The 14,846-nt window shown below is 39.3% G+C and overlaps 1 protein-coding gene across 7 annotated transcripts in view; it reads right to left on the bottom strand.

Annotated features, from left to right (window-relative positions):
• Positions 1–14,846, bottom strand: part of cntn5 (contactin 5) — a 98,543-nt gene that overhangs the window by 18,466 nt on the left and 65,231 nt on the right. For all 7 annotated transcript variants that reach the window (XM_019272925.2, XM_019272926.2, XM_027280967.1 and 4 more), the window contains 5 exons: positions 13,118–13,220; positions 7,968–8,149; positions 5,152–5,288; positions 4,864–4,993; positions 2,256–2,400 (listed from right to left, as the gene is read on the bottom strand). In XM_019272925.2, coding sequence (XP_019128470.1) covers positions 2,256–2,400; positions 4,864–4,993; positions 5,152–5,288; positions 7,968–8,149; positions 13,118–13,220 — 697 coding nt within the window. The remainder of the gene's footprint in view (positions 1–2,255; positions 2,401–4,863; positions 4,994–5,151; positions 5,289–7,967; positions 8,150–13,117; positions 13,221–14,846) is intronic.

The following is a 14,846-nucleotide window of genomic DNA, read 5'->3' as shown; positions in this document are numbered from 1 at the left end:
CGTGAAGCTGTTTCGATTCCTCCCCTGTTCTACCAAGAATAGAGCGTCTTTCCATCCATAAACTCTTTACTTTACTATAGGTAATGACAGAAAATCCTTTCAGGAGTCACCCTGGCCGAGACCTGAACACACATGGCTCCTCTTGTTTATTTCAGCTTTTTTCAGATAGACATCAACCCTTTCACAAGGTTGATCTCCAGCTGAGCAGTCACCCCTAAAACACACTTTGTTACCACAGTTAATTTATTCTCTATAGTATTATTAAATTGCAAAAAAAAAGAAAAAAAACCACAACAACATCCCATTAGAGTGTCAAACTCTAATTGGATTTCGATTTCATGAAAGCACTATCTATGGCAGCTTAAAAGGGATCGGAGAAAAGTTACAATTACAGAACGTAGAAATTCTTTGGGATTATGAAGAAAAATCGACTACATGCAGATACAAAGCCGGCACTTAACAGTGAACGATAGGGGAGAGATTAATTAACTCCTGTGCCAATATTTTTTGTAAAAAGTTTCTGCCCTCTTAAGACATGGCTTTATCTGAAGATAGAAACAATATCAAGGTGTTTGAACAGGTATGAATCCGCCTGTGGTGTACGCCGACAACACTGGAAAATAGATTTGCAAGGTTTTGACAAATACCTCAAAGGCTTTATCAGATCCAGACAGGCCGGGGTCATTAATCACCATTTTAGGGCAACACACTCAGTAACTTATCCCCATCCATCAGTTCAACTGAAGCCAGTTCTTTCATAGAAAATAGACAGAATTACCTCTGAGAACACATTTTATTTAATGGCAAATGAAATCCTTTGCAAATCTGCAACAAGCTCTGAAATTACAGCGTTAAACTAATCCCTGAATACATTTTTTTTTCTTTCTCCCATCCACCTAGAGGCACAAAGATTTGTCGCTGCCTGTTTGAAGGAGCAGCACACTGAGGATCTGATTATCAACTGGCTGCCCTTGCTGCGAGGCTGTTGAACAGACTGCTGAATCTTGGCTGATAAATAAAAGGTCCTGTTCTCTCACTCAAAACTTGGGGATGCTCAGCAGTGACTGATAATTTCAACGGTGTCACTCAGTCTGATTGATGGACCCTCGCTCCTGCTCAGCTCCCCCCCTCTAGGTGCAACAGAGAGATGTTTCTCATAAAAGATGATGCATCAAACTGCATGTGAATTCCAAATGCAATTGTACGGTCCAAATTGTCAGCATCCCTGAGAAGGAGGTGGGGCTGAGGATGAGTCTCCAGAGCTTTGCCAGTACCTAAGGTGTTTTATTTTAGCAGTGACACTTAATTTCAGTTACAGTAATGAAACTGTGATGTGTTACAACAAGACATGTATACAATTCCTCACGGGCCTGAGCCTGAGTGATAACACATGCATTTATTCCATGAAACTAAGACGAAAAACAATATAAAGATATTGAGGGAGACAAACTTTTTATGACTTCATGCATATTTTACAAAGCAATTAACTTTCTTTCGTAATATTCCATTCAGATGCTATTAATAAAACCAGAGCTGCAGTTAATCTGCTCCTGTCTGCATGAAAATCTCAAATTTAACAGCAAAAAATAATCTTCCTAAAAGTGTCAAATATTTTATGGGTTTCCTCCCAGACACTCAAACACACCATTCAACATATTGCTATTTTGGATGCACAATGAAGAGCTTAGGGCAGGTCATTACCTCGCTGATGGTTCAAGGCACGTAATGATTTTGTCTGAGTTTTAATTCTTTGACTTTTCAGCATCACAAATCGTACCTGTACAGAGGAACCGAGATGTTTGAGACATTTCTCCTCAGATGTCTATTTATCTCTTTAATATCTCCGCTTATGTTAGATCATTGCAGACGATGTTTCAAATCAATGATCCAGAAAAAGCTTTATGGCAACAATGTGACGGAGTGAGTCAGACATAAAAACAAACTAGATGTTTCAGTTTTAAATAAACGATGCATGTTGCTATGAATTCAGTCTGTGTTGTTTTAGAGAGAGTCTGCTTCAGGTCAGACTAAGGTTTTGACTTGATGACCTCAGTCTGTGGACCCACATGCCCCGTCTCTGCATAGGAAAACACCTGTGCTACTGAAGTGTCCTTGCTGGATCTCTCTTTGAGCGCTCGCAAGCTGCATGTAAATGGGAAGAAACTAAAACTGTGTTTTTATCATTTCAACCTAAAACTGACCGATCACTTGTATTTGAGTGACTCACGATGCTTCAAAAAAAAGTCCTTCTGTACCTTTTATTTAGCTGAATCCTTCTGTCTCCTCTCTTCCATGTTATCCTCGGTTTGGGCGACGCTCTGGGTTTGCATTCCAGTGATACATCTTTTCCAAGTGTGGCAATGACCCGTATGGGATTGTGGACAAACACCGGTGCAGACGCTGTGGAAGAACAAACACAGAACATTTAAAGGTGTATTTAAAAAAAAGAAATACTGGAGTCACATCACATATATCTCAAGTTGTTATCACATCAAAACACATTTTGTGTTGAACTCTGACATGTATAATCACTGATCTATCTTTAGATCAAACACTGCAGATAAAAAAGGGGCTTATAGTAATTTCATTTTTGGGGTTGAGGCAGCTTGTCGTCGCCTCTGTGCTGGAAAATGACACCGATGCGCCTGTCATGTTGCTGCATATCTGCTAACACAACTTGACTAACTTGTTTCTGTGAGTTTGTTTCTTTCTGCCCGCGAGTTTTAAAGAAAATGCAGCTTCACTCATTGTGTTGGAGCTAAAATGTAACGGCCGTTTCGCCTCTTCAACTGTGGCATTTCAGAGTAATAATTTTTTTTTAAATGCTACAGGGTTCGGACTGACACATCATGACTCATCATGAATGTTGCTTGATCAAAATGCTAATCAGATTTGACACATGAAGTATTACAAAACATGCTTCTATACATGCAGTGGTGTAAGTGTGCTTACATTTTATTTTTATTATATCATACTTAGTCTTAATTCTGCAAATTCAGTGCCCACTACTGCGATATAAATATGCATTGTGTTGTGCGGTCTAATTACTAAATGACTGTCATCATGCTAATCATGACATGGTTGGATGATTTGTATTGCTTTAATGAAAATTGTTTTTAACCCAGATTTAACCTGGCTGCCTGACTGAATAATAAACACACAATATAAACATTTCTTAACAATTATGAATTAGTTAAGAGTATGAATTAAGCAGTAATGTTCTAAATAAGGCTTCGGGCTTGAGGTGGTGCTGGTATGCAGCTGCGTTACACATCAAGGCCATCTACAGGCTGCAAGGCTTTGTCAGCTTTGATTATTCAGATCCTGAGTGATGCTTTATAGGTGACATTATATGCAATGACAATTCAATCTCATCTGTAGCTACGGGCTGACCCCTCTCCCCGCTGCACACTTGTGTCTTTGTGCCTGAGTAGCTGCTTGAGTGGCAGAGGTCCCTCTAGACACGGAAAGTAGCAGAAAACAGAGCAGTTGCTGTGTGTATTTGTTTTAATCAAAATAAGAGCAGGCCTGCAGCTGGTGGCAGCCCAGTACCCTTATTGCTTCACCCGCCACCCTCCCACAAGAGCTGGATCTGGGACAAGATCACAGGCATGAGGGCAGCCGCTGCCCCCATGTAGCCTCCAGTGATCGCTCATCTGCAGGCTGTTATTAGCCGTGTAATCTGTCCTGATAGTGTTTGCTTGTGGACATCTCCGCAGAGCACAGGTCACTGGGAAGAGATGCCTGGGGGGTATAGTTATGAAAACATTCATCACCAGCCTCCAAATATCATCATTGTGACTGTGACTCTAAGGAAGGCTCAAGCACATCTTCTCCAGCTCGGATAAAGCTCGTACAAATCTAGAGGGATTCTGAAAACACAGTGAATTTAGATAAACTAAACATTGTTTTTTTTTTATGAAAGATTTTAAACTGATGAACATTTTATAGATTTTCCACAAAAAAAACAAAACAAACTTTGTTCATTTGCCGCAAGATTTTTAAAATGCCACAGATTCCCCTTCAAAAAAGGGCATGCCACACAGACAGTAAATCAAACTGTCCCTCGGGGAAACACGAAAGGGGAACGGGTATCACCAGATGTGTCCCGGTATGGAAGATGACAAGGAGAAAATAGTGCATCAACACAGAGCAGTGGACAGCCATTCAGGATGACTGCCTGGAGCCTCCAGTCTGAAGAACACAGTTTCCTCGGCTTTTACTGTCCTCGCATTTCGTACACGTGATGCACGTTTCGCTACATACAAAGAATGATATCCGTTGAATTATTAATAATTGATTATCAAATAGCAATGACTGATAAATACCTGATGAAAGTCACGCCCAAAGTGAAGGTTTGTTTTTCTCTAAGTAATGGGGATGGTGATGTAGGCTGAGCTTTGATGACAAACGATAGAGTGGAGATAAGAACCTAATGGAGTCATTAAACTCCATCAAAGAAAACCACTGATGTCTCTCTCTTATGGTGTTTGCTCCCATTAGTATAAATCTATACCTGCAAGTCATTGCTTTTCATTCTCTCAGAATAATGTAGGACTGTTCTCTCCACAACTTGACGGATGCAGACACATCATTGAATATAAGCATATAGGGTCCTTCTTTTATTCATGCCACCCACTGCCCGGGTTAAATCAGGGACCATTGATTGGCAATCAGCACATCTCACAGTTCAGTGTTCTCCACTTGCATTTCAATCTCCCTTACCTATCACCTGGTACCTTATTTAGATTTACCCTGCCTGCTTTGTAGAGTAGGAAGAAGACCTGACCAGAATGAAGTTGCCACATAAAATGAATGCAGTGTTTTAATCTCATTTCAATTATAAACCAAACATGTAACTACCTAAAATCTTGAGTTCGGCGTTAGAGTAGATGGCCCCATATTTATTTTCTGCAACACACTGGTACATCCCTGAGTCCGTCTGCTGCACTTTGTGAATGGTCACTTCTCCGTTCACGATTTCGACCTGACCCTGGAACAAGAAAAAAAGCATAAAGGAATGTCATATCGAAATGTAGATATCCCATCCATGATAATGCCAGACATAGTGGAGTGCAGTTTCACGGGAATAACTCAGATGTTTCATGGTAATCAACAAAAGGAGAGGGCACTGTATTGTAAGGTAAGTACCTGGGATGTCAAGGGCAAACCATTACGAAGCCAGCGGTAGGTGGGTCGGGGCCTCCCTATGGCCTTGCACTCCCATTGGAGCTTCTCTCCACTATCCATCTGAGTATCATTAATCATTCTGACCCACTGAGGAGGGGCTTGAAGATAGGAAAAAAAAAAGATTTAAGAATAAGTAATATATCCTTGAAAGTATGGTCACCTGTTCTTGTATGAGGAGAGACATGCACAAACACAGTCAGCACACACTGTAAGAGCTTGCATGTAAGTCAGCAGATACACTGTATGCACTCCCTTAATGCTATACGGTATTCACAGAAGGACACACTTGAAAAGAAAGTTGTCTTTTTGCCATTTCACGTAAAAATCCTTGAATCCTTGAAAACTCTGACTTGTGACTTGACTCATTGCTCCCGTACTTCTGCACTGCACTTATAAGAGATAACTCATAAATCCTGCTGTCCACTACTCAGACATCTTCTTCTCCTGATCCTGTTCATGCCCTTTAACCCCGAAGAACTGAAGGAAAATGAAAATGCACACCTACACTACTCTAACGATGTTCTGGCTTTGAGGCAGACATTAAAGAAAGAAGGAGACTGGTTTAAAATGGAAACACCCACGGCTTGTTTATAGAACTGAGATTATATACTGCAGTGAAACCAACAAACACCACCAACCAGGCAAATCCCTGATTGCAGGAACTCCCCTTTCAATAAATTTCATTAAATTATTAATATTCTGAGTATACTGTTTTTAAATATTAACACAGAATGCAGAGGAGATTTTCACTGCTTTAGCCCAGAGTTGTCAGAGAGGAAAGCCATCCTCTGATCTCTGGTCTGAGTGCAGACCACGTTCATGCATTGCACTGCATGGCTGGCCCATGGCGTGGGCAAACTGCCTTTCCTGGGGGCCCTTAACCATGAAGCTCTTTCTCCTTTTCTTTTTTTCCCCCCATAGCTTGCTTGCTTATGTTTCCAAGGCTGCATCCACAGTTCCTGTCCAGCTCTCCATGCTACAAAGCATCTCTGTCACAACTCGAGATCTGAGCTCCGTATAGGCTGTATGTATTTTCTTTTCATCTCGTAGTCTCTTTTCATTTACTATATGGAATCTCATACTGTAGAGAATGTGTTTTTCTTCTCTTTCTTTTTTTTTACATTTACAAGGATTATAAAATTTACAAGGACCTTTTACTGTTTCTGGATCATTCTGCCAGGCTTGTAAAGGGGAAGGAATGTTAATTAGTTACTAACCTCAGCTTTTTTTCTCCGTTTTATTTGAATCTCCTTTATTTGTACTCTTTGCTCTAGGTGTTTACACTCAAATGAGACATTTATGAATGCATGCGGTGACACCAATACATATGTAAATATATAAACACCAAGTTGCACTGAGCATTTAAAGAAAACGGTGCATAAAATAACAAAATGCAACATGCGACCTGCAATCGACGACCCATTTCTGTAGCTACATATCTTTGGACAAGTCAAATAGTTATTGATATGATACATTATTCATATTATTGAGTGTATCGTATGACCCGCCTTGGCAGACCCAAACAATGCACATTGCATACTAGTGTATTCCTTGGACAGTGTTTGCAGAAAGCAGGAAAACCCTCCATTGAGCTGTGTCACCTTCAGAAAGATGCAGAGCACGTTTCTTTTCTATTCTTTGCATATGGTCCCTTCAGTAGAAAGCGTTTTTTTTTGTCTGGTTTGATTGAATGATTATGGCCAGGAAGGTCTTTCTCACAAAGAAAGTTCAAACTACCATCTGACCTGTGTAGATTACATTTAGCGTGAGGCTGCTACAAATTAGGCTCCCTATTCTCCTTGTGATGTCAACAGAATGGAGGTTGCCAAGAAGTGAGGGGCCTTGGAAATGTGTCCTACCAAGGCTGAGGCAGTCCATTATCTTGGTCCTGTGCACACGGCACAGACAGAGAGAAATGGGGGGACACAGTTTTACAAGTTTATGATCATGGGCAAAAGTAGTAATTCAGCACTTTTACTTGGTTAGAAAACTAAAAGTTAGGTACTGAGGTATGTCCTGAAACTGACATAGAGAAAAAAAAAAATATATTCAATGTTTCTAGTTGATATTTTGGAGATGCAAGTCAAATAATAATTGTAGTCTATACATCGGCTGGTATTCCCATTAACTGATTGTTCTATAATTAATGTGTCATCCTATTTAAATAATTTATTCCCATCTGTTAGCTGAAATTACAAAAATAATTCAGAAACAAGCGTGCACAGTTATTAATGGAAATTGATGTCCAAAGCCAAAGATGTGACTACTAGACAAACAAACAACAGAAAACAACAACAACTGAGATCATCAGATCATATTTTTCTGAATCTCTAATAAAAGACAAAGAACAAACAAAACAGCCTATTAAAAAAAAAACAAAAGAAAACTAAGCAGGCAGGTAGTTCAGAACATCTGAACTCGAAACGAAACACACGTTTCTTCTCTCACCTAAACAGCTAATTTGTTGGAGGTGTTGGACACTTGTTCTTGAAATATCTCTCTTGGATTTATAATTGCTCCTTGGACTGCTTAACAAATTCACAGGGACAAGAGCTGCTCCCCAGCTATTAATCTGAGCATACTGTTACTAAGAGTATGTCAAGAAAAGAAAAAAAAAAACCTTTGAAACTCTGCGGAAGCTTATGAATTGAATGGTTGTTCAGCCGGTTATGTTTAGCCCAACGTTACTGGAACACTTCTGCTCTTATATAATGTTACACGGCTGTAATGCACAAGACGAACAATTGAACAGAGAACAAGAGCGCGCTCAGACTCACTGTAGACCTGTAGATGTCCTTTGAAAGCAGTGCCTCCTCTCGGATTCTCAGCTTTGCATTCATAAGTGCCCGAATCCTCCAGCTGAATGTTGGGAATCTCCAGCACGGCCTGGGACTTACGGAGTCTTGCTTTTTTGGGGATGTTGCCATTTATCTTCCTCCATGTGATTGTTGGCACTGGACTACGAGGAGAGAATACAAGTATTTTATGCTCAACAGTACAGTATGAAAAAAACAAAACAACAGCAGTATCAGTATAAGGTGTGAGCTGCAATGATGCAGTTTGCTATTGATAAAAAAATAACAACAACATTAAGAGAGATGACCTTGATAGATTTACTGTCACTGTTACAAGATTCTCTCTGGCTTGCCCGTGTGAAAGAACGTTGTGAAATCTACTTTATGGAGATAGAAAACACTGGTAATAGCACTGAAGTAGAGATCCCAGAAGTCCTTCATTGACACACCATAATGAGTACTCAATGTTATTTCTAGTCTACATGACCTTTTGACCAGTTGTCATATATTTACAGTAGCACATTAACACACATCAGACACCAGGTTTCCAAGGGACATGAACAATATTCAAATCGTGCTATCACAACAGCCAGAGAGATTTTTATGATTAGTGTTCAAGAAATGTCATCTATCCCTGTTTATTCATGGCTTGCCCTATAGATGCTTGTGATAGATGGCTCTCGCATGCAGAGACAGAATGTGTTACTATGTGCTCAGTACCCGTAGTGCTCTTGTATGACAACTAGATTTGACAGGTGTCTGAAAGATGGAAATGTGACACCATACAAACCTCCAGTGAACCCATCAATCATTTAGTGAGGACGGAAATGTTACATCCCAGAGTTTTTTTTTTTTTTTTATATCTGTTCTAAATTCACAAGGACATTGAAGTGCTCTTGGCAGAAATGGACTCATATTAGGATTCAGAGCATGGTTTGTATTAAACAAAGAATTCTTTTCTCAAAGTGTTTTCTTTTTTTTGGACAGGTGTTTTGTGTCACTTTTTTTTTTTTTAGACTCAGACATTTTCTTTTACTTTGTATTGTTGAATATATTCATGGCCTTAACACGTGCATTCACGTTTCTTCATATTAGAATCAGATAAATAACAAGCTTGGGAAGCTAGGGAAACATTAAACTACAATAAACTACTATGTATCTGTTTTTAAGGGTCTGAAAAATATTCATTTTGCAGTATCTTTGATCTCCATGTAAAATGTGGAAAAACATATTAGTTCCTTAATATGATGACACATGCAGAGACAATATTGTCACTTGAATTGATATTTATGTAACATGCATTTCAGCTAATCCTTGACTAATCTCTATGAACAGATATCTGCATATGAATGCAGAATCTGCAGGCAAGGGTCCAAGATTTTGGCAACGGAAGCGTTCTAGTTTCTGTTTATAGGCCAAAGTAGTGTTGACCAATCACGTCCGAGCGTGGCTGTGGTCGGCCTGCAGGTAAACAATCTCTACTGAGAGCAAAAGAGGCTGCACTGACCGAAATACAATCTAGAAATGCATCAGCTATTGTCTGACGGCGGCTTAGTTTGTTATTAGCTTTTTTAACAAGCGTATCTGCATTTGTATGCAGATATCTGTTTATAGAGATAAGCTGAAACGTGTCTCTCTCACCATTCCCACATGGACTGGCTACACCAGAAGCCCAAAAAAAAAATATAGGCAGTTGCCTCCGGATAGCCGATGACTTCTGAGATTGATTACTTACAAATAATATAATTCACCATATCTCCCCATCTGCAGCATAGAATATATTTTAACAGTATGTTGAATCAACTCCAAATATTGTCACATACAGTACGGATACTAGGGGCAAAATCTGGAACCTGAGGCAAAATCAAATATCTGTGGTTTAATGGGAGACCATTTGTTAGTACTTGGCATTCTCATTTCAGTGCCCCTGTGGGGGGTAAAAACAACATAAACAAATACTAGCAACAACCAGAGATTGAATCAGTACTCATGAATATAGCATGCAGTTGTTATGAAGCTGTTCTTTATATGTTATTGATGGTGAATCCTGTTAGAGACCTTCTGCTCTATCTAAACTCTCGACTAGTCAGAGAACAGAGCAAATCTATAGAGACCTTGGGGGGGCTGGAACATGAGGGTGAATCTTCCCGAGTCAGTGGCAGGATTTCTCTTTGGAGGCTGAATAATGAGCACTAGGCCTGTACAGTATGTGTTCACAGGACTGGGGGTGGGCAGCAGGGAATAGACTTAGTTTAGAAACTCTGCCTGTCAGTGTCTTCGGTATGAAACCGTTGGCATTTACTCCTGAACTCTGAAGCTCTGGTCCTGTCCATTTTATCAAAGTGTACAAACTGAGTATTTCATACCCTTACACCGTGAATGTGTTACACACAGTGGAGTTTATGCAAGGTGCTACAGTTTTCAATTTAAGAATGTGCCCATAGGCAAGCTTTGTAGATTACATCTTAATTAACAGCCCACACAATTGCTGTGCCCTCATCTGGGCTGCTTCCGTAATAAAGGTTGAAAATTAAATATAATACCAAAATATAGTGGAGAATTGGTTTGCTTCAGACCATTAAGATCTAGATATTATCCCACTATTTAACTCGTGCTAAGCGTTCGGTTTCTTTGTCTCTCTAAGACATTCTCCACTGGAGAGAATCAAACTGCAACACAAAGCCATGTTTTACCTGCACGATCTCTGTCTTTCAAAAACATTAACCACAGCACCAGGAGTGCAAAATGTGATATTAAAAGGCACTATCTGTCACCGCTGACAATGTGGACCATGTGCTCCTGTGTAGCTCAATGAGGAAAGTAACTACAAGGGTTTCGAGAGTTTGCTTCCCTCTGGGGTCACTGAAACTAAAAGTATATCCTCTACTCTGAGGCAATTTGGATGAAAGCTTCCACCACATGCCACATATTATATTTTAAGTGGAAACGAGTGGGAGAGTGTGTAACCCATCAAATGTACAAGGCTTTTTGAACTACAATGAACTTCGTACTCAAACATCCGTTGAGATGAGCGGCATTGCACTTTGCAGAGTTTCTCGTGAATAAAAATGTGAAGCCACGCAGGGTTTTAAATTAAATTTGTGCTGTTCGAAAATCTATTCTTAGTATATCATCATCGTGCTTTATTTTAAAAAATGGCTGTAAAAAGAGTTTTATATCAGTCAAGAATTCCTTCAATTAGCAAATTGCATGTTTTATTTTTAGCATAATGTACAATGTTAAGCAGCCGGTAAAGGCTCTTTGTTTAACAAGTAAATCTTGCAGTTTGTTGGCTTCAGATTTTGACACAGAGAACATCGCCAGGAAGCTGGAAGTCAGACAAACCAGCAAACGAATTGACGGTTAAGACGATGACAATCAACAGCGCCACGTTTTGTTTCAAACCAAGCTCTTTATTTGGTTTGCGGCTCTGCTTACGAGCTAATGAGCTTTCTTTTATTAAAGTAACTCTGGTATACAACTATTGACAGCTCTCGTGTAATCCAGGAAAATGCCTGTTGAGCCTCATTAGGCAAATATAATTTGTTTGAATAAGTCCTGTTCACATAAAAGATGTGTTAAGCCTATTAGTGCTAATGGAAAAAAAGTTCTAATGAAGCCAATATTTTTATGTATATGAAGTAACTTAAAACAGAGGCACCGTTATGCTTATACGATAGTAAACAATGGCTATTTTTTCTAGCCCTAACCATCAAACACACAAGTTACAAAATCATAATTCAAAATCTTATATAAAGAATAAAAATAATTCTAGAAAGCTCCTGAGAGTTATTAAGAGGACTCACTTCATTGTCTCGTTGTTCTCTTTGCCCTTGACTGTAGCCTACAAAGTGCTGCCACATCAGACAGACAATCACATCAAGGAGCTTCGACATTCACACACAAAGAGCTTTCCTGTCCCGACTTAGCTATTGGTGCCATCATAAATATTGATCAACAGGAGAACAAAACCCATTTTGACTTCATTTTCAGTGCTATATAAAGATTGGCATTTCTTAATAGGGTGCATTGATAAATCATTCATCTGTACGTAAAAGGCTAAGTCACTGGGATCACTGTCTGAGTGAAAGCCATCAAACACAAATTACTTCATTGAGGAAAGCACAGGGCGAGGACTCGAGCTGTTTGGCTGCTCTACAAGCATCCAAAAACCCTCGCTTAGCTTGAATAAAAAATCCGAGGGGCGTGAGATTATAATGCAGTGTCTATATATTTAGGAAATGACTCACCATAATGTGGATAATTAATTAAAATCAAGGTAAACAATTATAAAAGGTCCTTAGTCATCTGTAGATTATAGACTGTTTGCACTTAAGATAGAAGTCAGCGATGAATAATTCATGCTGCATAACTCTAAACAAAATCCAGAAGTGATGATACGAGATGATTCTGTACAATGAAAATTACTTTCAAAGTAAAACACTTCAACCTTGGTTTGTACGCGACTCGAAATGTTTTGTTTTTATTTATTTAATTTTAAAAATAAATGCGACTTTCATTTTTCCATCACAATCACTTTGAGGAAAAAACAATTCAATTTCAAAAACGTTTGAATTTAAAAAGGCAATAATCTTGTAAACCACGTAGGCAGCTGTGCTAACTTTAGTAACTGCTGTAAGTGGTTGAGATTTTAGTCTCTCTGGACAAAGGTAGAATTTCCCTCCTGGCAGACAACTATTACCAGCTTCATTTTTTTTGTTCAGACATACAACCTTGGCTTTCTACATTCATAACAGACCCTGAAAGCACCCAGGAAACACAGATACATTAGGGCTCTCAATTATGAGAACACATGGGTCCCTAGGGCTGAATTCCCTATTCAGTCTTCCCCCCCGTGCGCTAACATGCCATCTAACAGCCGAGCTACGATGCTGCACTTCTCTACACTCACTTAACATCCTGCCTGAAGACAAGACATGCCTGGTTCCCATTCAGGTAATGGAATAATGTAATTTAAAGAAGAGAGAAAAACAAAAGGAGTATCATCATAAGGGATCTCACAGGAGCAAAGCAGTGATAGGCTGTGCTTTGCCGTTCCTGGTGATTAATATGATGATACTGCTGTAATAAACATCAACCTATATTTGCGCAGTATGTCCTTGTTTACTTACTTCCCAAGAGCAAAGCACTCCAGTCTGACTGTCACTCCTTTGGCAGCCAGAACAGATGTAGGGAAATGCACTTCAATTTTGGGCTCATATTCACCCATGACACCTGGAAAAGGTTAAGAAAGAAGAATCGCAGACATTAGAACCAAGCAGATTGACACAGATACTTACATTTCCCATCATCCTCATAGTTTCCTGCAGCGTGCTGCACAGTGATTTAAAGTTATAGAGATGCTCGTCTCTTATTGCCTCGGTGCCTGTTTTATGAGCATGTAAGCAACAACTGAAAAATAAATAAATACAAAATACACAAATCTCACGGTGTACAGGTGTGGCACCGCACATTATGCGCACCTTCTTCCAACTATCCGCCTCCGCTTTATACGCTGTCTATTAAGAGTGTTTGTGATGCTGATTTGGATCAAATACAGAACAACTGAATAATTAAATGTGTTATCGCTACAAAAAACAGTACAAGATAAGCCAAGTTTAAACACAATACGTTATATTTAATATTTTTATGTCAGTCAAATTCAGTTGGAAATACAGTCCTAATTCTGCAGAGAATACAGAAGCGTACTACATTTACCAACAAATAACAGTCCTGAAGAATTAGTAATCCGCTCTGCAGTTCTACAAACACACTATGTGAAGGACACAGGTGATAATGTGTTATCAGTCTTGCTAAGTGCCACTGTGAATAACACCTCTGGTCGAAGTCACAGCCAGAGGACACGATTTCTTTGTTTATTCTTCTGTATGTTTAGACCGTCATTTATATCCATTTGCCCGAACAATATGTTGGACGGCATTGGGCAAATTTGAAGGAACAAAGGGAAACACCTTCATCTGGGATCTAATTACTATTATCTGTCTTATTAAATGGGAGTTTGCGTTATGAATATTGCATGAGCGTCTTACCCTTTACAGACAAATGTTACATGCACAACACACCGGCCGTTGCATGTGAGCAGCACCTCTGATAGACACACTGCTAACCCCGGCGCCTGCATAAAATTCACAACAAAACATATCGGGGCATATGCAGCGGCGTTCCACGTGCGCTGTAACGTCCATGATCAGTAAGACAAATGACCGGCATGACATTTGAGAAACCATAATTACACCTCCTACGTGTACCTGACACTTTTTATGTGATAAAATGAGTGCTGCAAAAGAGGACTGGGGTTATTGAATTGTGGCCCGCTATGAATGGAAAAGGAGTTTTATGATATTTGTTCCAAAGAACTTTTCAATTTCAATCTCATTCTCAACATTTATGGCTCCAAAGCAGCCCTTCACATATAATGAATTTGCCATATTTCATTGGCTCATGCCATAGTATATGCAATATCGTATTCAGTCTCAGTGGCTAGACCTGAAAGAAGTAATGTCTCGGCTTGGTGTGCTAAAACATTACCAGCCCTCATTTGTAGCTTTATATTTTATGTTCCAGTTACATTTATTAATCATATGAAAATTTCATTTTCCTGTTGTGCTTTGTGCTTCTGCGAAACACTTTCAAAGTATGATGCCTGTCTTAAAATTTACTGGGACTGTGAGCGTATGGCGTTGAAAAAGAAAAAGTGTTTGATTAGCTCTCTAATCCGGTGATGGATGGCCGTCTGAGAAGCGGTAATGTGGGGGAACTTTTGAAACTTTGATAAGAAAACAGAAATTATAACAAACATTACATAACTTCAAAAATAAACTGGAGGTTTTTATGTTTATA

Source organism: Larimichthys crocea, chromosome VII, assembly GCF_000972845.2.
Source record: "Larimichthys crocea isolate SSNF chromosome VII, L_crocea_2.0, whole genome shotgun sequence".
NCBI lineage: Eukaryota > Metazoa > Chordata > Actinopteri > Sciaenidae > Larimichthys > Larimichthys crocea.
The sequence above is the reverse complement of the archived record's forward strand: the minus strand, read 5'-3'. Positions and strand labels throughout refer to the sequence as shown.